Source organism: Bubalus bubalis, chromosome 6, assembly GCF_019923935.1.
Source record: "Bubalus bubalis isolate 160015118507 breed Murrah chromosome 6, NDDB_SH_1, whole genome shotgun sequence".
Classification (NCBI taxonomy): Eukaryota; Metazoa; Chordata; class Mammalia; order Artiodactyla; family Bovidae; genus Bubalus; species Bubalus bubalis.
In genome coordinates this window covers 92,915,133-92,940,163 of record NC_059162.1, presented here as the reverse complement: position 1 = coordinate 92,940,163, position 25,031 = coordinate 92,915,133, and the positions used below count along the sequence as shown (strand labels likewise).

Genomic DNA, 25,031 nt, shown 5'->3' with positions numbered 1-25,031 from the left:
AAGCTATCAGCTTGGTAGTTCATATCTTTTTAGTGCTATATAATATACATTGTCGGAGAAGGCAATGGCACCCCACTCCAGTACTCTTGCCAGGAAAATCCCATGGATGGAGGAGCCTGGTAGGCTGCAGTCCATGGGGTCGCGACGAGTCGGACACAACTGAGCAACTTCCCTTTAACTTTTCCCTTTCATGCATTGGAGAAGGAAATGGCAACCCACTCCAGTGTTCTTCCCTGGAGAATCCCAGGGATGGGGGAGCTTGGTGGGCTGCTGTCTATGGGGTCGCACAGAGTTGGACAGGACTGAAGCGACTTAGCAGCAGCATCAGCATCAATATTACATTGTATGGTTTTACTACATTTTTTATCCTTTTATCTACTAAACACACCTTAGCTGCTTCCAAATTTGGCAATTATAAATAAAGCTACTACAAACATCTGCGTGAGTTTTTTGTGTGAATGTAAGTTTTTAACTCATTTGATAAACACCAAGGAGCAGAACTGCTGAATCATTTGTTAAGAGGATGCCAAACTGTCTTCCACAATGGCTGTACTGTTTTGTTTTGCAAGAGCAAAGAGTGAGAGCTCCTGCTGCTCCATATCCTGTCAGCATTTGGTGTTGCAGTGTATCTCATTGTTTTATTTCAGTCTTTAAAAAAAAATTTCATTGTGTTCGAGTTAAAGCCCAGGTGTCATCAGAGGGCATCTAAGGTCACTTGTGAGTTGGCTCTAGAACCAGATTGAAGTCAATTCTGCTAATTATTCACTGTGTGTCCTTGGGCAAGGACTTAATCTCTAGTTTACTTATCTCAAAATGGTGCTAAAAATAGTACCTACTTACTAGGATTGTTGTGAAGATTAAACATGTTTATATATGTGAGGTGCTTAGTACGATGGGCAACACAGTAAGTACCCAATAAATGTTAGAAATAATAATCATTTTGTCCTAAGTAACCTTTCTGTCCTTATCACTTGCCATTTCCAACCATGTGTTTCAGCCTCTGCAATATAAAATTGTTTGCATATTTAATTGTCATAGTCTATCATTTCTAGGCCTTTGCTCTAGATTTTTCCTTTTCATTCACTCGGCTAACTCCTACTCATTCTTAAAGACTTCATTTAAATGTCAGTGCCTCTGGAAAGCCTTTCTAGTCCCCGAAGCTGGGTAATTGTCACTCCCAAATCATTCTATACTTGAGACACTGTGGTGTAAATGCCTGTTTTCCAGTAGATCGTAAGCTCCTTGAGGATATGAACTGTTTATTATTTATTATCAGAGTCCAGAAACACTGATAAGTGCTCAGTATGTTTTTGTTTAAATGAATAGACAGATGAATTGTTATGGTTGTGAGGAAGTGTAACTCTCTGTTGTGAGAAAATCTAACTGTATTTGTTTCTATTTATTATCTCCTTCTATATTCTAATTCACAAAGCCTGGAGTTGAGAATGCACGAGACTACCCTGACTTGGCAAAGGAAGCAGGTAATATAGAACATTTAGATCTGTGACCATGGTGGTTTATTGTGTGTTCTGTCATGATTGTGGAGCAGCCTCGTAACTTTCGCAGGCAGCTTAATCAAAGGAGATGTTTTATTTTCAGGGCCAAGCAGTCTAAGCTTAAGTATGAGTTATTTAAGGGACATACAGACTTCCCACACGTGGAGACCTTGGGAGCTCTGTGGTCCCATGAAGTTGTTTAGGTACAGTCCTCCTCCTAGAAAGTCTCCCACTTCCTCCTATTTCTGCCGGCTTGATATTGGGCAACTCAAAAAGGGTCATTATGACTTTTTATTAGACCCTCCATGCCTCCACAAATACCTAGTGCAGTCAGTGTTCATAAATTAGATTTCATTTCAACTCCATCGTGCAGCTCAGTGTTTAGATATTAGTATTCAGGGAATTGGAGAAGGCAATGGCACCCCACTCCAGTCCTCTTGCCTGGCAAATCCCATGAATGGAGGAGCCTGGTGGGCTGCAGTCCATGGGTCGAGAAGAGTCGGACACGACTGAGCGACTTCACTTTCACTTTTCACTTTCATGCATTGGAGAAGGAAATGGCAACCTACTCCAGTGTTCTTGCCTGAAGTATCCCAGGGACGGGGGAGCCTGGTGGGCTGCCGTCTATGGGGTCACACAAAGTTGGACACGACTGAAGTGACTTAGCGGCAACATTCAGGGAATTAGAGCATCTTTGTCCCCCAGAAGGAATGTTCGTGAGATTTGATTCAGTTCAGTCCAGTTCAGTCGCTCAGTCATGTCCGACTCTTTGCAACCCCATGAATCGCAGCACGCCAGGCCTCCCTGTCCATCACCAACTCCCAGAGTTCACTCAAACTCATGTCCATCGAGTCAGTGATGCCATCCAGCCATCTCATCCTCTGTCGTTCCCTTCTCCTCCTGCCCCCAATCCCTCCCAGCATCAGAGTCTTTTCCAATGAGCCAACTCTTCGCATGAGGTTTGATTAGCTGATGTTGATTCTCTGGGTGGACAGTATTCATTCAATGTTTATCTTTTGGTTTTTAAATCTTCTCTTTTTTAAAAAAAGTAATTTATTTATTTTAATTGAAGTCTAATTACTTTACAATATTGTAGTGGCTTTTGCTATATATCGACATGAATCAGCCATGGGTGTACACGTGTCCCCCATGCTGAACCCCCTCCCTCCTCCCTTTCATCCCATCCCTCAGGATTGTCTCACTGCATCAAACTGTCTCTTACATCAAACCTGGTGTGGCAATCTATTTCACATATGGTAATATATATGTTTCAATACTATCCTCTCAAATCATCCCACCCTCATCTTCTCCCACAGAGTCCAAAGGTCTGTTCTTTACATCTGTCTCTTTTGCATCTCGCATATAGGGTGTTCGTTACCATCTTTCTAAATTCCATATATATGCGTTAATATATTGTATTGATGTTTTTCTTTCTGACCTACTTCACTCTGTATAATAGGCTCCAGTTTCATCCACCTCATTAGAACTGATTCAAATGCATTCTTTTTAATAGCTGAGTAATAGTCCATTGTGTATATGTACCACAGCTTTCTTATCCATTTGTCTGCTGATGGACATCTAAGTTACTTCCATGTCCTAGCTATTGTAAACAGTCCTGCGATGAACATTGGGGTACACATATCTCTTTCAATTCTGGTTTCCTCGGTGTGTATGCCCAGCAGTGGGATTGCTGGGTTATATGGCAGTTCTATTTCCAGTTTTTTAAGGAATCTCCACACTGTTCTCCATAGTGGCTGTACTAGTTTGCACTCCCACCAACAGTGTAAGAGGGTTCCCTTTTCTCCACACCCTCTCCAGCGTTTATTGTTTGTAGACTTTTGGATCGCAGCCATTCTGACTGGCGTGAAATGGTACCTCATTGTGGTTTTGATTTGCATTTCTCTGATAATGAGTGATGTTGAGCATCTCTTCATGTGTTTGTTAGCCATCTGTATGTCTTCTTTGGAGAAATGTCTGTTAAGTTCTTTGACCCATTTTTTGATTCGATCATTTATTTTTCTGGAATTGAGCTGCAGGAGTTGCTTGTATATTTTTAGATTAATTCTTTGTCAGTTGCTTCATTTGCTATTATTTTCTTCCATTCTGAAGGCTGTCTTTTCACCTTGTTTATAGTTTCCTTCGTTGTGCAAAAGCTTTTAAGTTTAATTAGGTCCCATTTGTTTATTTTTGCTTTTATTTCCATTACTCTGGGAGGTGGGTCATAGAGGATCCTGCTGTGATGTATGTCAGAGAGTGTTTTCCCCATGTTTTCCTCTAGGAGTTTTATAGTTTCTGGTCTTACACTTAGATCTTTAATCCATTTTGAGTTTATTTTTGTGTATGTTGTTAGAAAGTGTTCTAGTTTCATTCTTTTACAAGTGGTTGACCAGTTTTCCCAGCACCACTTGTTAAAGAGATTGTCTTTTCTCTATTGTAGATTCTTGATTCCTTTGTCAAAGATAAGGTGTCTGTAGGTGCGTGGATTTATCTCTGGGCTTTCTATTTTGTTCCATTGATCTATATTTCTGTTCTTGTGCCAGTACCATACTGTCTTGATGACTGCAGCTTTGTAGCATAGCCTGAAGTCAGGCAGGTTGATTCCTCCAGTTCCATTCTTCTTTCTCAAGCTTGCTTTGGGTATTCAAAACTTTTTTTGTATTTCCATACAAATTGTGAAATTATTTGTTCTAATTCTGTGAAAAATATCATTGGTAGCTTGATAGGGATTGCACTGAATCTAAAGATTGCTTTAGGTAGTATACTCATTTTCACTATACTGATTCTTCCAATTCATGAACATGGTATATTTCTCCATCTATTTGTGTCCTCTTTGATTTCTTTCATCAGTGTTTTATAGTTATCTATATATAAGTCTTTTGTTTCTTTATGTAGATTTATTCCTAAATAGTTTATTCTTTTTGTTGCAATGGTGAATGGAATTGTTTCCTTAATTTCTCATTCTGTTTTCTCATTGGTAGTGTATAGGGATGCAAGGGATTTCTGTGTGTTAATTTTATATCCTGCAACTTTACTATATTCACTGATTAGCTCTAGTAATTTTCTGGTGGAGTCTTTAGGGTTTTCTATGTAGAGGATCATGTCATCTGCAAAGAGTGAGAGTTTTACTTCTTCTTTTCCAATCTGGATTCCTTTTGCTTCTTTTTCTTCTCTGATTGCTGTGGCGAAAACTTCCAAAACTATGTGGAATAGTAGTGGTGAGAGTGGGCACCCTTGTCTTGTTCCTGACTTTAGGGGAAATGCTTTCAATTTTTCACAATTGAGGATAATGTGTGCTGTGGGCTTTTCTTATATAGCTTTTATTATGTTGATGTATGTTCCTTCTATTCCTGCTTTCTGGAGGGTTTTTATCATAAATGGATGTTGAACTTTGTCAAAGGCTTTCTCTGCATCTATTGAGATAATCATTTGGTTTTTATCTTTCAATTTGTTAATGTGGTGTATTACATTGATTAATTTGTGGATATTAAAGAATCCTTGCATCCCTGGGATAAAGCCCACTTGGTCATAATGTATGATTTTTTTAATGTTGTTGGATTTTGTTTGCTAGGATTTTGTTAAGGATATTTGCATCTATGTTCATAAGTGATATTGGCCTGTAGTTTTCTTTTTTTGTGTGGCATCTTTGTCTGGTTTTGGTATTAGGGTGATGGTGGCCTTATAGAATGGCAGTTTACCTTTGGCAGTTTACCTTCCTCTTCGATTTTCTGGAAAAGTTTGAGTAGGATGCTGCTGCTGCTGCTGCTAAGTTGCTTCAGTCGTGTCTGACTCTGTGCGACCCCATAGATGGCAGCCCACCAGGCTCCCCCATCCCTGGGATTCTCCAGGCAAGAACACTGGAGTGGGTTGCCATTTACTTCTCCAATGCATCAAAGTGAAAAGTGAAAGTGAAGTCACTCAGTCGTGTCCAACTCTTCGTGACCCCATGGACTGCAGCCTACCAGGCTCCTCCACCCATGGGATTTTCCAGGCAGGAGTACTGGAGTGGGGTGCCATCACCTTCTCCATTGAGTAGGATCAGATCAGATCAGTCACTCAGTCGTGTCCAACTCTTTGTGACCCCATGAATCACAGCACGCCAGGCCTCCCTGTCCATCACCAACTCCCGGAGTTCACTGAGACTCATGTCCATCGAGTCAGTGATGCCATCCAGCCATCTCATCGTCTGTTGTCCCCTTCTCCTCTTGCCCCCAATCCCTCCCAGCATCAGAGTCTTTTCCAATGAATCAACTCTTTGCATGAGGTGGCCAAAGTACTGGAGTTTCAACTTTAGCATCATTCCTTCCAAAGAAATCCCAGGGCTGATCTCCTTCAGAATGGACTGGTTGGATCTCCTTGCAGTCCAAGGGACTCTCAAGAGTCTTCTCCAACACCACAGTTCAAAAGCATCAATTCTTTGGCGCTCAGCCTTCTTCACAGTCCAACTCTCACATCCATACATGACCACAGGAAAAACCATAGCCTTGACTAGACGGACCTTTGTTGGCAAAGTAATGTCTCTGCTTTTGAATATGCTATCTAGGTTGGTCATAACTTTCCTTCCAAGGAGTAAGCGTCTTTTAATTTCATGGCTGCAGTCACCATCTGTAGTGATTTCGGAGCCCAGAAAAATAAAGTCTGACACTGTTTCCACCGTTTCCCCATCTATTTCCCATGAAGTGATGGGACTGGATGCCATGATCTTCATTTTCTGAATGCTGAGCTTTAAGCCAACTTTTTCACTCTCCTCTTTCACTGTCATCAAGAGGCTTTTTAGTTCCTCTTCACTTTCTGCCATAAGGGTGGTGTCATCTGCATATCTGAGGTTACTGATAATTCTCCCGGCAATCTTGATTCCAGCTTGTGTTTCTTCCAGTCCAGCGTTTCTCATGATGTACTCTGCATATAAGTTAAATAAGTAGGGTGACAATATACAGCCTTGACGAACTCCTTTTCCTATTTGGAACCAGTCTGTTGTTCCATGTCCACTTCTAACTGTTGTTTCCTGACCTGCATACAGGTTTCTCAAGAGGAAGGTCAGGTGGTCTGGTATTCCCATCTGTTTCAGAATTTTCCACAGTTTATTGTGATCCACACAGTCAAAGGCTTTGGCATAGTCAATAAAGCAGAAATAGATGTTTTTCTGGAACTCTCTTGTTTTTTTCCATGATCCAGTGGATGTTGGCAATTTGAGGTGTTAGCTATTCTGTAAATTTTTGGTAGAATTCAGCTGTGAAGCCATTTGGTCCTGGGCTGTTGTTTGCTGGAACATTTCTGATTACAGTTTTGATTTCTGTGTTTGTGATAGGCCTGTTAAGATTTTCTATTTCTTCCTGGTTCAGTTTTGGAAAGTTATACTTTTCTAAGAATTTGTCCATTTCTTCCACGTTGTTCATTTTATTGACATATAGTTGCTGATAGTAGTCTCTTAAGATCCTTTGTATTTCTGTGTGGTCTGTTGTGATTTCTCCATTTTCATTTCTAATTTTGTTGATTTGATTCTTCTCCCTTTGTTTCTTGATGATTCTGGCTAATGGTTTGTCAATTTTATTTACCTTCTCAAAGAACCAGCTTTTAGCTTTGTTGATTTTGTCTATGGTCTCTTTTGTTTCTTTTGCATTTATTTATGCCCTAATTTTTATGATTTCTTTCCTTCTACTAGCCCTGGTGTTCTTCATTTCTCCCTTTTCTAGTTGCTTTAGGTGTAGAGTTAGGTTATTCATTTGACTTTTTTCTTGTTTCTTGAGGTAAGCCTGTATTGCTATGAACCTTCCTCTTAGCACTGCTTTTACAGTGTCCCATAGGTTTTGGGTTGTTTTGTTTTCATTTTCATTCATTTCTATGCATTTTTTAATTTCTTCTGTGATTTGTTGGTTATTCAGAAGCATGTTGTTTAGCCTCCATATGTTGGAATTTTTAATAGTTTTTTTTTTCCTGTTATTGACATCTAATCTTATTGCATTGTGATCAGAAAAGATGTTTGGAATGATTTCAATTTTTTTGAATTTACCAAGGCTAGATCTGTGGCCTAGGATGTGATCTATCCTGGAAAAGGTTCTGTGTGCACTTGAGAAAAAGGTGAAATTCATTGTTTTGGGGTGAAATGTCCTATACATATCAATTGGGTCTAATGGTCCATTGTATCATTTAAAGTTTGTGTTTCCTTGCTAATTTTCTGTTCAGTTGATCTATCCATAGGTGTGAGTGGGGTATTAAAGTCTCCAACTATTATTGTGTTTTTGTTATTTTCCCCTTTCATACCTGTTAGCATTTACCTTACATATTGTGGTGCTCCTATGTTGGGTGCATATATAATTGTTATATCTTCCTCTTGGAGAGATCCTTTGATCATTATGTAGTGTCCTTCTTTGTCTCTTTTCACAGCCTTTATTTCAAAGTCTATTTTATCTGACAGAAAACGAAGATCATCGTATCCGATCCCATCACTTCATGGGAAATGGATGGGGAAACAGTGTCAGACTTTATTTTTCTGGGCTCCAAAATCACTGCAGATGGTGACTGCAGTCATGAAATTAAAAGACGCTTACTCCTTGGAAGAAAAGTTATGACCAACCTAGATAGCATATTGAAAAGCAGAGACATTACTTTGCCAACAAAGGTCCATCTAGTCAAGGCTATGGTTTTTCCCATGGTCATGTATGGATGTGAGAGTTGGACTGTGAAGAAGGCTGAGCGCCGAAGAATTGATGCTTTTGAACTGTGGTGTTGGAGAAGTCTCTTGACCCCTTGGACTGCAAGGAGATCCAACCAGTCCATTCTGAAGGAGATCAGCCCTGGGATTTCTTTGGAAGGAATGATGCTAAAGCTGAAACTGAAGTACTTTGGCCACCTCATGCGAAGAGTTGACTCATTGGAAAAGACTCTGATGCTGGGAGGGATTGGGGGCAAGAGGAGAAGGGGACGACAGAGGATGAGATGGCTGGATGGTATCACTGACTTGATGGACGTGAGTCTCAATGAACTCCAGGAGTTGGTGATGGACAGGGAGGCCTGGCGTGCTGTGATTCATGGGGTCGCAAAGAGTTGGACACGACTAAGCAACTGATCTGATCTGATCTGATTTGACTCCTGCTTTCTTTTGGTCTCCATTTGTGTGAAATATCTTTTTCCAGCCCTTCACTTTCAGTCTGTATGTGTCCCTTGTTTTGGGGTGGGTCTCTTGTAGACAGCATATATAGGAGTCTTTTTTTTGTGTCCATTCAGCCAGTCTTTGTCTTTTGGCTGGGCGTTCAACCCATTTACTTTTAAGGTAATTATTGAAAAGTATGATCCCGTTGCCATTTACTTTGTTGTTTTGGGTTCAAGTTTATACACCTTTTCTGTGTTTCCTGTCTAGAGAAGATCCTTTAGCATTTGTTGAAGAGCTGATTTGGTGGTGCTGAATTCTCTGAGCTTTTGCTTATCTGTAAAGCTTTTGATTTCTCCTTCATATTTGACTGAGATCCTTGCTGGGTACAGTAATCTGGGTTGTAGGTTTTTCTCTTTCATCACTTTAAGTATGTCCTGCCAATCCCTTCTGGGCTGAAGAGTTTCTATTGGAAGATCAGCTATTATCCTTATGGGAATTCCCTTGTGTACTATTTGTTGTTTTTCCCTTGCTGCTTTTAATATTTGTTCTTTGTGTTTGATCTTTGTTAATTTGATTAATATGTGTCTTGGGGTATTTCACCTTGGGTTTATCCTGTTTGGAACTCTCTGGGTTTCTTGGACTTGGGTGACTATTTCCTTCCCCTTTTTAGGGAAGTTTTCAACTATTATCTCCTCAAGTATTTTCTCATGGCCTTTTTTTTTTTTGTCTTCTTCTTCTGGGACTCCTATGATTCAAATGTTGGGGCGTTTGACATTGTCCCAGAGGTCTCTGAGGTTGTCCTCATTTCTTGTATTTCTTTTTTCTTTTTTCCCCTCTGCTTCATTTATTTCCACCACTCTATCTTCTACCTCACTTATCCTATCTTCTGCCTCAGTTATTCTACTGTTGGTTCCCTCCAGAGTGTTTTTGATATCATTTATTGCATTATTCATTATTATAAATCATTTTTTTATTTCTTCTAGGTCCTTGTTAAACATTTCTTGCATCTTCTCAATCCTTGTCTCCAGGCTATTTATCTGTAACTCCATTTTGTTTTCAAGATTTTGGATCATTTTTGCTATCATTATTCTGAATTCTTTTTCAGGTAGACTCCCTATCTCTTCCTCTTTTGTTTGGTGTGGTGGGCATTTATCCTGTTCTTTTACCTGCTAAGTGTTTCTCTGCCTTTTCATCTTGTTTAGATTGCTGTGTTTGGGGTGGCCTTTCTGTACTCTGGCAGTTTGTTGTTCCTCTTTGTGTGGAGGTTCCTCCCTATGGGTGGGATTGGACGAGTAGCTTTTCAAGGTTTCCTGGTTAGGGAAGCTTGCGTTGGTGTTCTGGTGGGTGGAGCTGTATTTCTTCTCTCTGGAGTGCAATGAAGTGTCTGGTAGTGAGTTTCGAGATGTGTGGGTTTGGTGTACTTTTGGGCAGCTTGTATATTAAAGCTCAGGGCTATGTTCCTGTGTTGCTGGAGAATTTGCATGGTATGTCTTGCTCTGGAGCTTGTTGGATCTTGAGTGGAGCTTGGTGTCAGTGTAGGTATGGAAACTTTTGGATGAGCTCTTATAAATTAATGTTCCCTGGAGTCAGGAGTTCTCTGGCATTCTCAGGTTTTGGACTTAAGCCTCCTGCCTCTGGCTTTCAGTCTTATTCTTACAGTAGCCTCAAGACTTCTCCATCCATACAGCACCGATTATGAAACATCTCCTTTTGAAGACAATGGGCTGCCTTTCTGGATGCCTGGTGTCCTCTGCCAGCATTCAGAAGTTGTTTTGTGGAATTTTCTCAGTGTTCAAATGTTCTTTCAAAGAATTTGTGGGGGAGAAAGTGGTCTCCCCATCCTATTCCTCTGCCATCTTAGGACCGCCCCCTCCACTAACATTTCATACAGTGCTGGTCTGCTACTGCTAAATTCTCTCAGGTTTTGTATGTTCTAATAGGTCTTTACCTGATTTTTTGGAAGATATATTTGCTGAGCACAGAATTCCATTTTAGCTTCACTTTTTTTTTTTTTTTTTGATGGTTTAGTATGGTTTATTAAGCTGTGCCTTAGTACAGACGCTGGGGCTTGCCCATGGTGCTCTTAATGTACAAGGCCCTGAAATTCTGACACTTTTTCTTGAGCAATGGCACCAGGAAGTTGACAGCTAAGTGGATGTTGTACACAAGCTCATCATCTGTCATCTTCACGTGGCCAACAGCCATTGCCAGACACAGCACCTTCTTCATCTGGAACTTGATCATGGACTTCACTTCATCAACTTTGGCCACCATGTTCTCATTGTGGGTCAGCAAGGAAGGGAACTTGCCAGCCTTGTTCAGGCCTGGGCCCAGGATTCGGGGGATCTGCTTGATCAGAGACTCTGAAGCCAAAAAGGCATCATATTTCTTGGCCAGCTTCTTGACCAGTTTCTTATTCTTGTTGAGTTTTTTTAGCGCCTCAATGTCCATGTGGGGGATATCCACAGCCTTGGCCTCATCACAATGCTGCTGGTCACCCAAGACACACACGGAGAACTTGGGGCGGGGAGTGGACTTAAGCCTGACGTTTGTCCTTCTGAGGGTCATAGTTCTTCAGGCTGATCTGAAGCTCCACCGTCTCCAAAAACTTTCTGCACTTGCGCTGGTTCCCGTCCAGGACTTCCTGCACCGCCTCATAGAGGGTGTCACGGGAAACTTCGCTGCTCATAGTTCCCCATGCCGCGATAACCGGATAAGGGCTTTTTTTTTTTTTTGAAGTACTTTAAGGATGTCAGTTCACTGCATTTTTGGTTTTCATTGCTTTTGTTTTAAAGTCTGCTGTCATTCTTATTTTTTGTTCCTCTGTACTTAATGTGTATTTTCCCTTGGTTACTTTTAAGGTTTTCCTTTGTCACTGGTTTGAGACAATTTTATTATGATGTACCTTGGTGTAGTTTTATCATGTTTTGTATGCTTGAGGTTTGTTGAGGTTCTTGGATATATGCATTATATAGTTTTCATCATATTAAAATTTTTTTCATCTATTAAATCTTAAAATATTTTTTTCCTAAATTTTGTTTCTGTCTTCTCCTTTTATGGGACTCCAATTGCATATCCACTAAACTTTATTGTTGTTCCTCAGTTCACTAATTTTGTTTATTTTTTTGAGATTTGCCCCCCTTCTTATGTTTTAATTTACTGCTTCTTCAAGTTTATTAAACTATACTACATTGTCTAATTTGATATTAATTTCACTGAGTTTACTTTTCATTTCAGACAATGTATATTTTATCTCTAAACTTTCATGTGGGTCAGTTTTTAAATACATTCATATTTTTCTTTGTTATGTTCATGCTTTCTTCTACCTTTTTGAACAAATGGAATATTCATAGTAACGGTTTTAAAGTTCTCATCTACTAATTCTGTTATATGTATCTTTTCTGTTCACTGATTAATCCACTCTTAGCAAGTTGTACTTTTCTGCGTCATTGCATGCTGTGTAACCCAGGTGGTGCTAGTGGTAAAAGACCTGCCTTCCAATGCAGGAGTCACAAGAGATGTGGGTTCGATCCCTGAGTCAGGAAGATCCCCTGGAGGAGGAAATGGCAACCCACTCCAGTATTCTTGCCTGGGAAATCCCATGGACAGAGGAGCCTGGTGGGCTACAGTCCATGGTGTTGCAAAGAGTGAGACACGACTGGGCACACACACGTGCACGTGTAATTTGTGATTGAATGCTAGACATTGTAAATTTTATTTTGTCGGTTGTTGAATTTTTATGTTCCATTAACTTTAGGAGTTTTTTTTAGGATAGTTGTTTTTTTAGAAGTGGTTTAATCCATTTCAGATTTGAATCCAAATCTTCAATCCATTTGAAGCTTTTTAGCTTCAATGGAATGGACTTTATTATTCCAAGGCTAAACTGACCCTGCTACTGATGCAGAAACCTCAGGATTTCACTGATGCCTTTTGTGTTAAAAGATCTTACCATTGTGGTTTTGAGAATAAAAATCATTCCTGGCACTATGGGAACATTGGGAATTATTCTGCCTGCTCCTTTCCAGTGACTCTTTCCCTGGTCTCAGTAGTTTCCTTATATTCATGTGTTGATTAGACTCATTGAAAACTCAAGGGGAACTCTCTTCAGATTATCAGAGAGCTCTCTTCTATCCATTACTTTTCTCTGAGTTCTTCCAGAGATCCCTGTACTAAGCTTTATATTGTACATTGTCTGAAAACATTTGCTTTCTATATTTTGTCCAGGTTTTTGGCTTTTTTAGATAGAAGGGTAGTCTAGTGGTTAAAGAATCTGCCTGCCAATGCAGGGGACAGGGGTTCAATCCCTGAGAAGATTGCACATGTGGTGGGACAACTAAGTCCATGTACCACAACTACTGAAACCCACACACTCTAGAGCATGTGCTCTGCAACGAGAGGCCACTGCAGTGAGAAGTCCACACACCACAACTAGAGAAAGCCCATGTGCAGCAATGAAGAACCAGCACAGCTAAAAATAAATAAAAAATTTTTTAAAGTAAAAAAAAAAAAAAGTTAGAAGGGTAAATCTTTTTTCTGTAGTCCATCTTGACTAGAAGCATGCATTGTAAATCTTTGTTTTCATTCATACTTCTTTTCATCTTAGATATGAACATTTTCTGTATTTTAAGGTGGTTTTGTTTGGATTTCTTTTTCAAAAAAAATTTCTACCTATCAGAATCCAAATACATAATTCTATATACTTAAAGACTTCTGTGTTCACAGATTACACAGTACCCATTTATCAGCTCATTTTGTCTTTATTGTTTGGATTGTCAAATTGATTTTCGTATTTAACTAAATAATTTTCTTCTTGTAAGCCTGTTTTTTCTTATGTTGAGGTTTTTAAACATTTAAGTATGACTCATTTACAGTGTTGTGACAGTCTGCTGTGCAGCAAAGTGACTCAGTTGTATACATATACACATTTTTTTATATTCTTTTCCATTATGGTCTATCACAACATACTGAATATAGTTCCCTATGCTATACTTTAGGACTTTGTTATTTATCCATTCTAAATTTAATAGTTTGCATCTACCAATCCCAAACATCCAGCTCATCTCTCTCACTCTCTACTTTCCCCTTGGCAACAGCATGTGTGTTCTCTATGTCTGTGAGTCCATTTCTACTTTGTATATAGGTTTATTTGTGCCATATTTGAGGTTCAATGTGTAAGTGATATCATATGGTATTTGTCTTTCTGACTTATTTCACTTTGTATGATAATCTCTAGTTGAATCCATGTTGCTGCAAATGGCATTATTTCATTCATTTTTATGGCTGAGTAGTATCCCATTATATATACATACATATATATATAATATATATACACACACATACACACACACACATACACAACATCTTCCACATCTTCTTTATCCATTCGTCTGTTGATGAACATTTAGATTGTTTCTATGTTTTGGCTATTGTGAACAGTGCTTCTATGAACATAGGGGTGCATGTATCTTTGTGAATTATAGGTTTGCCTGAATATATTCTGAGGAGCGAGACTGCTGGCTCATATAGTAATTTTATTTTCCAGTTTTCTGAGGACTGTCCATACTGTTTTCCGTAATGGCTGTAGCAACTTACATTCCCACCAACAGTGTAGGAGGGTTTCCTTTTCTCCATAGTCTTTCCAGCATTTGTTATTTTTAGACATTTTAATGATGGCTGTTCTGTGAGGTGGTACCTCACTGTAGTTTTGATTTGCATTTCTTTACCAATTAGTGATGTTGGACATCACTAGTTCACATCATTAGTAATGTTCAACATCTTTTCATGTGCCTACTATTCCCTTTAGAACACATTTGTGGACCAGGAAAAAAACTCTATTTACCAATTACTTATGTAATGTTTACCATGTAGCAGGCTATATGCTAGATTTTGGATACATATTCAGAGGTAGATGAAGAAGAGTTCCTGTGCTCAAAGTGTTTGCAGTCTAGTAGGTAAAATAGCAAGAAACAGCCTCCCCTTTGTAGAATATTTGCAGTAGGAACTGTGTTTCTCTATTCTAGAACCATGGAAACAGATGTGATTGCACTCTGAGTGTCACTTTATCCTAATCCTAATTCACTATTTTTTCTCAAATACCCAAGACTGCTCCTGCCTTGGGACTTTGCTCTTGCTTTTCTGTCTGCCTAGAATTCTCCTCTCCAAAAGTTATCCAAATGACTTACTCCTGCTCCTTCACATCCCTGCTGAAATGTCACTTTATTAATGTGATCTCCCTAGACTATTTTCTATAAAATAACACTTTCCACCTTCTGTCTTTTATCCCTTTATTTGAATTTATTTGTTGTATTGATAGCATTACTATTTACATTTTAATTTTTGTCCTCATTATGTTTTATCTCTTCCTCCCTCAAATATAAATACTAGATGAGCAGGGACTTATCTGTTTTGTTCACCATTTTATCCCCAATGTCTTGAGTAGTTATTGTCACATAACAGGATTCTTATACATGTTTCTTGAAAGAATTAACACCTCTTTGGGCACTTGATTATTTTTCCTTCTCATGTTTCCCTATTTTCTGACTGATTTTATTCACATTGTGTATTTTTAGCTTACTCCAGGCTTCAAATAAGTGTAAAAAAGATACCTATCATGTCAAGTACCTATTACAATTTGTTTCCCCCACTCTCTTAGTTTTCAGATAGGGCCAGTCCACTTGATAAACATCTTGACATCCTGAACAAAAAGCATGGACTTTCTACCCACCCACTTGCTTCTCAGATATTTGGGTGTGCTGGGAAAGAGCATATGGAAAAATTTGGTATGTTGAAAAACTTTAAGGCTTATTGATAGTTATATACATGTGTGAAAAGCAATATTTATTTATTAAGAAACTGTGGAGGATGCTAGATTGTATAAAAATGAAATGTTTTTCAATTAAGTTGAAGAAATAGTGTGGTAGAATTTAGTTGTATTCTTACACATGACATCATATGGGAAGCACCTAGAATGTTCCAAAATAAGACATTGATATAGAAAAAACAACATAAATCTTGTCTCCTTTAATCATGGACTATAAATTGCTGCTTATCAGTTCTGAATATGGTAATGAGACTTAAGGCTTGCTCTTGGTAATAGATTTGTATAGCCATATTTTATTCTCGTGCTTGAATCCTACAGGAGTCCATCATCATCTGTCAATCCATAGTGCTTTATGAGATTTAAATTTCATGGTTGATTTTTATTTTTTAGGTAAACATCCCAGGGTTTTGACCGATGATCAGTGATTGGCCTGCCTCAGCCAGCTAGTTAAAACATGGAGTGCAGCAGCTAGACTTTTTGTCTTTTATCTTTTGTTTTAATTGTATGACCCTGAACCAGTGCCTTGTTGTACACTTGAGATAAGAAAGAAAATAGTCATACTCATTCCTATTCTTTGTAGGAAAAACATCCCAGGTTATATAACCAAGATCAAGTAATCAGAAAGCAAAGAAATCTTCAAGGGAGAATGGTAGAATGGCATAGGGGAGACTGACAGCTTGGAGCCATGGGAATTTTCTTCCTTGTAGCTATTTCTTAGCATTTTAGAACTCAGGCCATTCCAATCTGGCTTCCCGCCTTTCTCAAGGCTACCACTGATAACCACATTGCCATATCAGATAAATATTTCTCAATCCTGTTTTAATAGACCTCAGTACCATTAGTCCCCTTGGTTACTTCTATCTTAAAACATTCTCTTCTCTTGGCCTCTGTGATATCTCACACTTCTTGTTTTCCTTACCTCTTTGGCTATTCCTTATCCATTTCCTCTTGAATTAAATACTTTATTTAACAATTGAGCTGTTATTATATTGTAGGCACTATTCTAGGCACTGGAAAATAGAAGTATATAACTTAGTTATTGCTGTGTAATAAGCTACTCCCAAATTCAGTGATTTTAAGTAATGATGTTTTATTATTATAGTTTGCAAGTTTGTAGATTGACTGGGAATCAGTGGATCTAAGTCATGATCAGCTCTTTTTGTCTGGTTTGATATGACTGTAGGGTGATTAGAGGCTCCATTTTACTCCTGTTTGGCTGGGTGTGTCAGCCTCCTCTTGGGGCCAGAAGGCCAGCTCTGGGATGTCCTTTTTATGGTCACAGCACAAGCATAAGAGCAAATCTGCAACATGTAAGGCATTTTGAGACTTGACCAAAGCAAGTCATATGAAAAACTTGGAATCAAGGGAGAGGGAAATATACTTTACTTTTTTAAAGGTAGAAAACTGCAAAGTCAGACCATAAAGGGAAAAAGAATTAAGGGTATCAATGCAGTCATTCACAAGCAACAAATAAGCAGAAGAGATGTGTGGTTTTTGCTTAAGTTTCTAGTAGAGAGGGACAGTAGCATATGGGGAAAAAATTAAGATAATTTCAAATGATTATTTGTCCTGTGAAGAAGTAAAACAAGGTTATACACTGGTGGGGAGATGGGAACAAACTTAGGATAGTCAATGATGAGCTCTATACCTGCATATCCAGTCAGCATCTTCACATCTCTGCTTGTATGTGTAACAGATGTCTCAATTTTCACAAGTTCATGTGCAGACTCTTAATTCTGTTCCCCCATCAACTTAAACTTGCTCCTCCTCTACTTTTCCTCATCTTAGTAAGTGGAATTTCTACCCATTCAGTTGTTTAAAGCAAAAACAGGAATCATGTCAGACACTTCTCCCAACTCTTCCCCTGCTCTAGTCCTTCAGTATCCTTAGTTCTGCCTTCAAACTCCAAATTATGTTTTTTCCCTAGTTTCTTTTATTACCACAGCTCTTACTCCAGACCATAATTTTCAAGCTGTGATCTGTGACCTGAGAAAAATAGAATGCTAACACCTAAAGCTGACTTTATTTTGGGGGGCTCCAAAATCACTGCAGATGGTGATTGCAGCCATGAAATTAAAAGACACTTACTCCTTGGAAGGAAAGTTATAACCAACCTAGACAGCATATTAAAAAACAGACATTACTTTGCCAACAAAGGTCTGTCTAGTCAAGGCTATGGTTTTTCCAGTGGTCATGTATGGATGTGAGAGTTGGACTATAAAGAAAGCTGAGCACCGAAGAATTGATGCTTTTGAACTGTGGTGTTGGAGAAGACTCTTGAGAGTCCCTTGGACTGCAAGGGGATCCAACCAGTCCATCCTAAGGGACATCAGTCCTGGGTGTTCACTGGAAGGACAGATGTTGAAGCTGAAACTCCAATATTTTGGCCATCTGATGTGAAGAGCTCACTCATTTGAAAAGACCCTGATGCTGGGAACAATTGAGGGCAGGAAGAGAAGGGGACGACAGAGGATGAGATGCTTGGATGGTATCACCGACTCAATGGACATGAGTTTGGGTGAACTCTGGGAATTGGGGATGGACAGGGAGGCCTGGTGTGCTGCGGTTCATGGGGTCACAAAGAGTTGCACATGACTGAGCGACTGATCTGACTAACACCTAAGGATCCCCTCTGGATAATTTTTATCTTAGGAATTTTGTGGATCTCCTGTGAATCTTGGTTTGTTGCTCCACTGGTCAACAAGCTACACCTGCAAATTTCTTTGGGTCCTTTCTGAGCAACATTGTTTTAAAATTTTTTTCATTTATTTGTTTACCTGTACTGGGTCTTAGTTGTGGCATGTGGGATCTTTAGATGCAGCATGGGAGATCTAGTTCCCTGATCAGGGACTGAACCCAGGCCCCCTGCCTTGGGGGCGCAGAGTCTTAGCCACTGGGCTACCAAGCAAGTCCCAAGGATCAACATTCTTAAGTTGCCTAGCAGCCCTTTGATTGAGAGGATTTGTAAGGCACAGCTTTTCTTCTGTCTGAACAGCATTCTGAGACATCTTTCTGAGTCTTTACAAAAGATTTGTTACAACTTGGGCTTCAGTTTTGCACCATGTTTTCCTGACAGTACCCTGGATTGCATTTTTGCTCAAAGATTATTTCTTAATTTTAGCATCTTTTACCACTTTGAGAGGCTGAGAATTTTCAAAACTATGACGTTCTGGATCCTTTTTGTTTAATAGTTCTCTCTGCAATATAGCACTGTAGAGTTTTACTATAAGCAGCAAGAAGAAACCATGTAGCAGTTTCAATATTTTGCTTATTGTCTGGTTTCTTCTAAACTGTGGTAATAGTATTACTATAATTTCTGCTTCTATTGTAACAAGGATCTCCTTTTCTCCAGTCTTCAGGAAGATTTTGTCCTTTTGCAAAGTCTCACTTGCAGTGTCAGAGGACCTTGAGGCTACTACTACTGTTTTCTTCAAGATATTCAGGCTTTCACTGGTAATTTTTCCAAACTTTGGAACTAGAATGATTCCAAAGTCATTCATATATTTTACATTTTTGTTCAATATAACTCCATTTCCACTGTATTAGTCTGCTTGGGCTGACATAGCCAATACCATAGACCCAGTGCCTCAAACCTCATAGGTCTAGAGGCTGGGAGGTCTAAAATTCAGACACAAGATAAGTTTTATACTAAGGCCTCTTCTCTTGGGTCATAGGTGGCTCCGTCTTACTGTGTATCATCACATGAGCTCCTCTTTTTTGTGAGTGCAGAGAGGGAGGGAGAGAGAAACATATTTGTCTTCGTCTTTTTATAAGAATTCAAAGGCTACAACAAACCTAGATGCCGTATTAAAAAACAATGACATGACTTTGCTGACAAAGTTCTGTATAGTCAAAGCTATGGTTTTTCTAGTAGTCATGTATGGATGTGAGAGTTGGAACATAAAGAAGGCTGAGTGCCAAAGAATTGATGCTTTCAAATTGTGGTGCTGGAGAAGACTCTTGAGAGTCCCTTGGACTGCAAGGAGATCAAACCTGTCAATCCTAAAGGAAATCAGTCCTGAATATTCATTGGAAGGGCTGATGCTGAAGCTGAAACTCTAATACCTTGGCCATCTGATGTGACGAGCCAACTCACTGGAAAAGTGATGCTTTCCCTGATGCTGGGAAAGATTGAAGGCAAGAGGAGAAAAAGGTGGCAGAGGATGAGATGGTTAGATAGCATCACCGACCCAAAGGACAGAAATTTGAACAGACTGCAGGAGATAGTGAAGGACAGGGGAGGCTGGCATGCTGCAGTCCATGGGGTTGCAGAGTTGGACACAACTTAGTGATGGAATAACAACGAACAACAAGAGCACTAATCCTATCAAGAGGGACTTACCCTCTTGACCTCATTGACCATAATTATCCAAAGCCCATCTCCAGATACCATCACGTTGGGGGTTGGGACATCAACAAATGAATTTTGAGGGGACACGATTCAGACCATAGCATTCAGATACCAAAATGTATATTATCTAGTACTGTGTTATAGTGAGATTCTTTTTTTTAATCATTTATTTTTTTAATTCCTGCTGTCTAGTGTTCCCATGTGTAAGCTCATTGGCCTTCCAGTGTGTTCTGTAAGCCCAACTTAAACCCTGTACCACAGTCTCAAATGTCCTTTGGCTACAATGCTCTTTATTCCTTCAAGGTCAACTCTTTTCATGCTTTAGGTCTTCAAAAAAATCTTATCTCATATCTCTAACACTTTGCAAAAGTATTTTTGCTTTGATGTCCAATAGGCCTTTCAAATTGAACAGGTCTAAAACTGAAGTACTAATTCTCTCCTTGAACTTCTACCTTCCCTGTCTGTTCCTCCTGAAGTTTTTTATGTTCAGCAAGTGATAACTCCATCTTTCTAGGACCTTTGGCCAAAAATCTTAGAGCCAGTCTTGATTTTTCTTGTCCTTAACATTCAGTAGATCAGTAAGCCTTTTTACCCATTTCTTAAAATATCCAGAAATATAAGAAAGAGAAGTGTTTCTCCACATTTTCCCCACTTTTCCTGTAGAGCAAATTGTCATAATTTCTCACCTGGAGTATAAGAGTCTCCTACATGGTTTTTTGCTTCTGCTTGTGCACCTGTGCAGTCAATTCTTTATGTCCAGAGCAATGCTTTTCCAATATAAACTAGATCATTTCACTCCTCTGCTCAAAACTTTGCTGCATTCTTTCCACACTCATATTGGAACCTACAGGCCTTATTATGGCCTATAAGTTTCTATATAGTCTGACTCTCCACTCTCACCGGATTGTGATGTATTGATTTTTTTTAATGTGGAGTTAGATTTTGTCACTTCTCTTTAGTATTTTCAAATCCATATTCATAAGTGATATTGGTTTATAATTTTCTTTTTTCTTATGTCCTTAACAAGTTTAGGTGTTAATTTTATACTTACTTCCTAAAAGAAAATAGGAAGCCTTTCCTCATTTTTTATGCTTTGGGACAATTTATGGAGTATTGGGACTACTTGATCTTTGTAGGTTTGATTTAATACCCTGTAAAAATATCTGAGCCTGTTTTTTTTTTTCTTTCTTTTTTTTTTTGTTGTGTGGGTTTTTCTTTTTGTTGTTGTGGTGGCTTGGTAATTATTTCTTTTTGTTTAAACATTCCATCTCCCATGGGGTCCGTTTTGGTAGTCTGTATTTCTCTTGGAAATTATCTATTTCATTTAGAATTTCAAATCTACTTGTATAGAAGTCCTGAAAAGTAGTCTTTTACAGTTTTCAATTTTCTGTTTCAATGGTTTTTCTCTCCTGTTATTTCTTATATTTGTGTATATAAACTTTCTCCTTTTTTTCCCCATTAAATTAGGGTAAGAGTTTGTTTCTTTCATTAAATTGTTCAAAACAATAGAGTTTTGATTAACCATGTCTATTCTTTATTTCTTTGGGCTGCACTGGGTCTTCGTTGTTGCGCATGGGCTTTCTCTAGCTGCCGCAAGTGGCGGCTACTCTCGAGTTGTCGTGCACGGGCTTCTCATCGCGGTGGCTTCTCTTGTTGCCGAGCATGAGCTCCAGGGCTTGCCTGGGCTTCAGGAGTTGTGGCTTGGGGGCTCAGTAGTTGCAGTCCCCAGGCTTTAGAGCACAGGCTCAGTAGTTGTGGCTCATGGGTTTAGTTGCTCTGCAGCATGTGGGATCTTCCCAGACTAGCGACTGAACCATTGTCTCAACATTGGAAGGCAGATTCTTAGCCACTGCACCATCAGGGAAGTCCATGTCCACTCTTTCTAATTCTTTATCCCTTTATTTTCTGCCTGTATCTTCCTTGTGCTTTCTGTTGGTTTACTTTGTAGTTGTTTTTCTAGTTTTTTAATTGGGAACTTAATTCATTTTTTATCTTTGTAGTAAATAACAGCTTTAATGAGGTAAAATTGACATACCATAAAATGGATTATTTTAAAGTGTACAACTCAGTGTACACTTTAATATATTCACAGAATTGTGAAATCATCACCACTATCTAATTTCAGGACATTTTCATCTCCAAAGGAAAACCCATACCCATTAATACTCCTTTCCTCTGAGGCACCTGGCAACCACTAATCTACTTTCTATTATTATGTATTTGCTTATTATGAACATTTTAAAAAAAGATAGCTAAGTATATGACCTTTTGTGACAGGCTTCTTTTAATCAACATAGAAAACATTCACAGTTCATTTGTCTTGTAGCATGGATCAGGACTTCATTCTTTTTAATTGATGAATATGTTCCATTTTAATCATCCTTAGTGTTTAGTCCTATATCCTTGTTATTGCTATAAGCATATATATATATATACACATTGGTTCTGAGGTGTAGTGTTTTAATTTTTCAGTATCATTTTCTCAGAAGCTTTGCAGTCATTTGTATTTCCCCCTTTTGCCCAAGAGTTGTTTTATGGAAATAGTTTAAAATTTTCCAGGTAGACTTAATTTTTATATTTCATTAATAATTTCTAATTTTATTACATTGTGATTTGAGAGTGTTGTTTTAGATTTTGGGGAATTTCTAGTTCTGAGATGCCCTCTCATGTCAATGTAGTAAAGTCCTCATTGTGTAGTGGGTTTTTGAAAGATGGATTGAGTATCCTCTGATTTTTTGTTTTGTGGGTTTTTGTTTGTTTGTTTTCATCTTGCAGAAACCTAAAAATTACTCTGTTAGTTTCTTTTCTCTTTCACCATCCAGTTGCCGAAGGGACCTTTCCTTTTTTTTCCCACCTGATTTCTTCTCTTAGAAGCTATGACTTTCAAAGATTAGCAACATGGATCTCCTGTGCTTTTCTAGCCCTTCCCTGCAGTCACGTTTTAACCTATGGGAATATTTTTTCAATATTTCACTCTTGCGGGGAGTCTTTCTTTTCTGGATGGTAGTTTCAGAGCAGTTGTGGGCCTGCTGCTAGCTCCCCACGTCTCTCCTCTGCAATATTTGCAGACTATGCTTCTTCTCTAGGAGGCTTCCTGTGGGAGCATGAATAATTACTAACAGGGATTTGGTCACTTTTTCCTTTCCCCCTTTTTTTCACTTATAGATAACTTGAAGTTTTGTGGGGTTTTTCTTTGTCTACTTATACTGAGGGTATGGTTTTGTGCAGTTCTTCTTGTTATTCCATGTTGTTTTTGAGGATATGGAGATTTAGGCCGCCTCCATTGCCCTCAGCTAGCTGGAAACCCTCTGTTTGGTGTTTTCAATCTATCCTAAAGTTTTACATTACTCAGAGTAGTTAGATTTTTTTTTTTTTTTGTAGTCTAAAATTTGAAGTATAAATGTACAGTATTTTTGTTGAAATGTTATTCTTCATCCAATAGACTTCTAGTGAATTGTAGAATTTCATGGAATTTTAAATTGTCCCTTGAAATTGCCATTTGTGAATGTGTCCTAGAAATAAAGTAAAAATGTTTGTAGTAGCTTACATTCTGTTATAGAAACAGGAGATTTTTGTGGCTTCAAAGTGTGATTCAAGGAGATTGAGATCTTTTTATATCATGCATATTCTTAGAACAACCAAAAGTCTGAATTGGCAGTTCAGAATCAGGAATCAGCAAACCCTGTATCTGTGCCGTGGCTTCATAAATACATGGTAAGGGACTGGCAGAATATTTTTCAAAGGGTGGCTATCTTCTGTAGATTAACTGGATCCCATAGTAAGGAAGTAAGAAGGAAAGACATAATATCTACTGAATATCTCCTATTTCAGACACTATGCCAAGTGCATTTATATAGTTTATCTGCCTTTCTTCCTATAAATCCATGTGTGAATTGCTTGTAAATCTTCTAATAAATAATAGTAAAGCATTTGTACTTCCTGTGATAAGAAACTTGCATAGAAGCTACTCATTCCATGGGTTTTTGTGTGTGTGTGTGTGGTGAGTCCAATAGTTACAGTGCTCTTTTCCACATTGAAGTCAAATCTTTCTCCCTATAGTTTCTGTCTTCTGAGACTCACAGAGCAAGACTCTTTTACCTTCTAGCCCTTCAAATATCTGAAGCCAACCTGACCTTGTTCCCTTTCAGTGTTTCTCATTAGATTTATTTCATGACCTATCACCACCAGGGTAATTTCTGTACTGTGATCGCAGGTAAGCTTTTCTGGTAATTGCATCACACTGTTGAATCATACTGAGCATATAGTAGAACAGAACCTGAAAGACTTTCTCATGGTGGCTGCTTCTTTTCTCATGTAGTTTTGTGTATTGAGCAATAAAACTGGGCATTCATTAATTAAATTCCAATCCATTTCATTGATAAACCTCCTTGAAGTTTATTTGGATGCAACATTGTAGCAATCTCTCCCAGCTTCAAGTTTAAAAACCTTTAATTTTCTAATCCAATTTTTTGGTAGAAATATTACCCAGAGTATGGCTGAGGTTAGAGGTTAGCAGTAGAGACTTTTCTCTAGGTTAATACATTGATCAGGTATGAAATGTAATATTCACTTCGTCCAGGGGCATTGGGATCTTTTGGCATTGAGATTGAACTCCTTGAAGAATTATTGGCAGTGCTTTCCTGCCTTATAACCACTGAGGTCCTAAGCTATATTTTCTGGTTTTTGAAATTGGACCCTAGTTGTATTAGGTAGAATAGGCCAGCTTGAAGTATTTTCATATCATATGCTTATTAGTTGATTCAATTCATTAAATATATTCAAGTTTAATTATAAAGAAATGATTATCTGAAGGATCAGTATTGAAGTTTTCAATACTGTTATCTATGTATGGGAACATGTGGAAATATTTAGAAGGATACTGAGTACCTTTGCAACATTTGTTAATAAGCAGCAGGAAGACATTAACCTGCTAATAGAAGTTTACTTTCTCTACAGGAACAATACTTGAACACTTTGCAAAAATTGGATGGAAAAATCATAAACATTCAGTTAATAACCCATAAGTACTTCAGAGATAAGAAGTAGTGAAAATCTGTGTTATTCTCCTATGTAATATGCAACTTTATAGTTGAAAAGCAAACGTAAGACCTCAAAGATATTAACTAGACTGTTTTTATCTTCTTTTGAAAGGCTTGCACCCAAGTAAACTTTTGACTCTTTTACAGTTTACATTTTGGTCTGTTTATATTTAGAATACCATTTAAGCTTAGTGGCTCTTTTAAGAAAGAATGGTATTAAAATGTGAAATTGTCATCG

General features: G+C 38.5%; 2 protein-coding genes and 1 pseudogene across 3 annotated transcripts in view; 2 read left to right on the top strand and 1 right to left on the bottom strand.

Moving 5' to 3' along the window:
• SCP2 (sterol carrier protein 2) overlaps positions 1–25,031 on the top strand; it is a 201,899-nt gene that overhangs the window by 131,357 nt on the left and 45,511 nt on the right. The gene's annotated exons all lie outside the window — the stretch shown is intronic.
• Positions 251–25,031, top strand: part of LOC102389250 (sterol carrier protein 2) — a 41,380-nt gene continuing 16,599 nt past the window's right edge. Inside the window, exons 1-2 of the mRNA XM_044945008.2 lie at positions 251–1,481; positions 15,236–15,362. Of these exons, the coding sequence (XP_044800943.1) occupies positions 1,446–1,481; positions 15,236–15,362 (163 nt within the window). The 5' untranslated portion in view covers positions 251–1,445. The remainder of the gene's footprint in view (positions 1,482–15,235; positions 15,363–25,031) is intronic.
• LOC102410854 lies at positions 10,618–11,272 on the bottom strand (annotated as a pseudogene).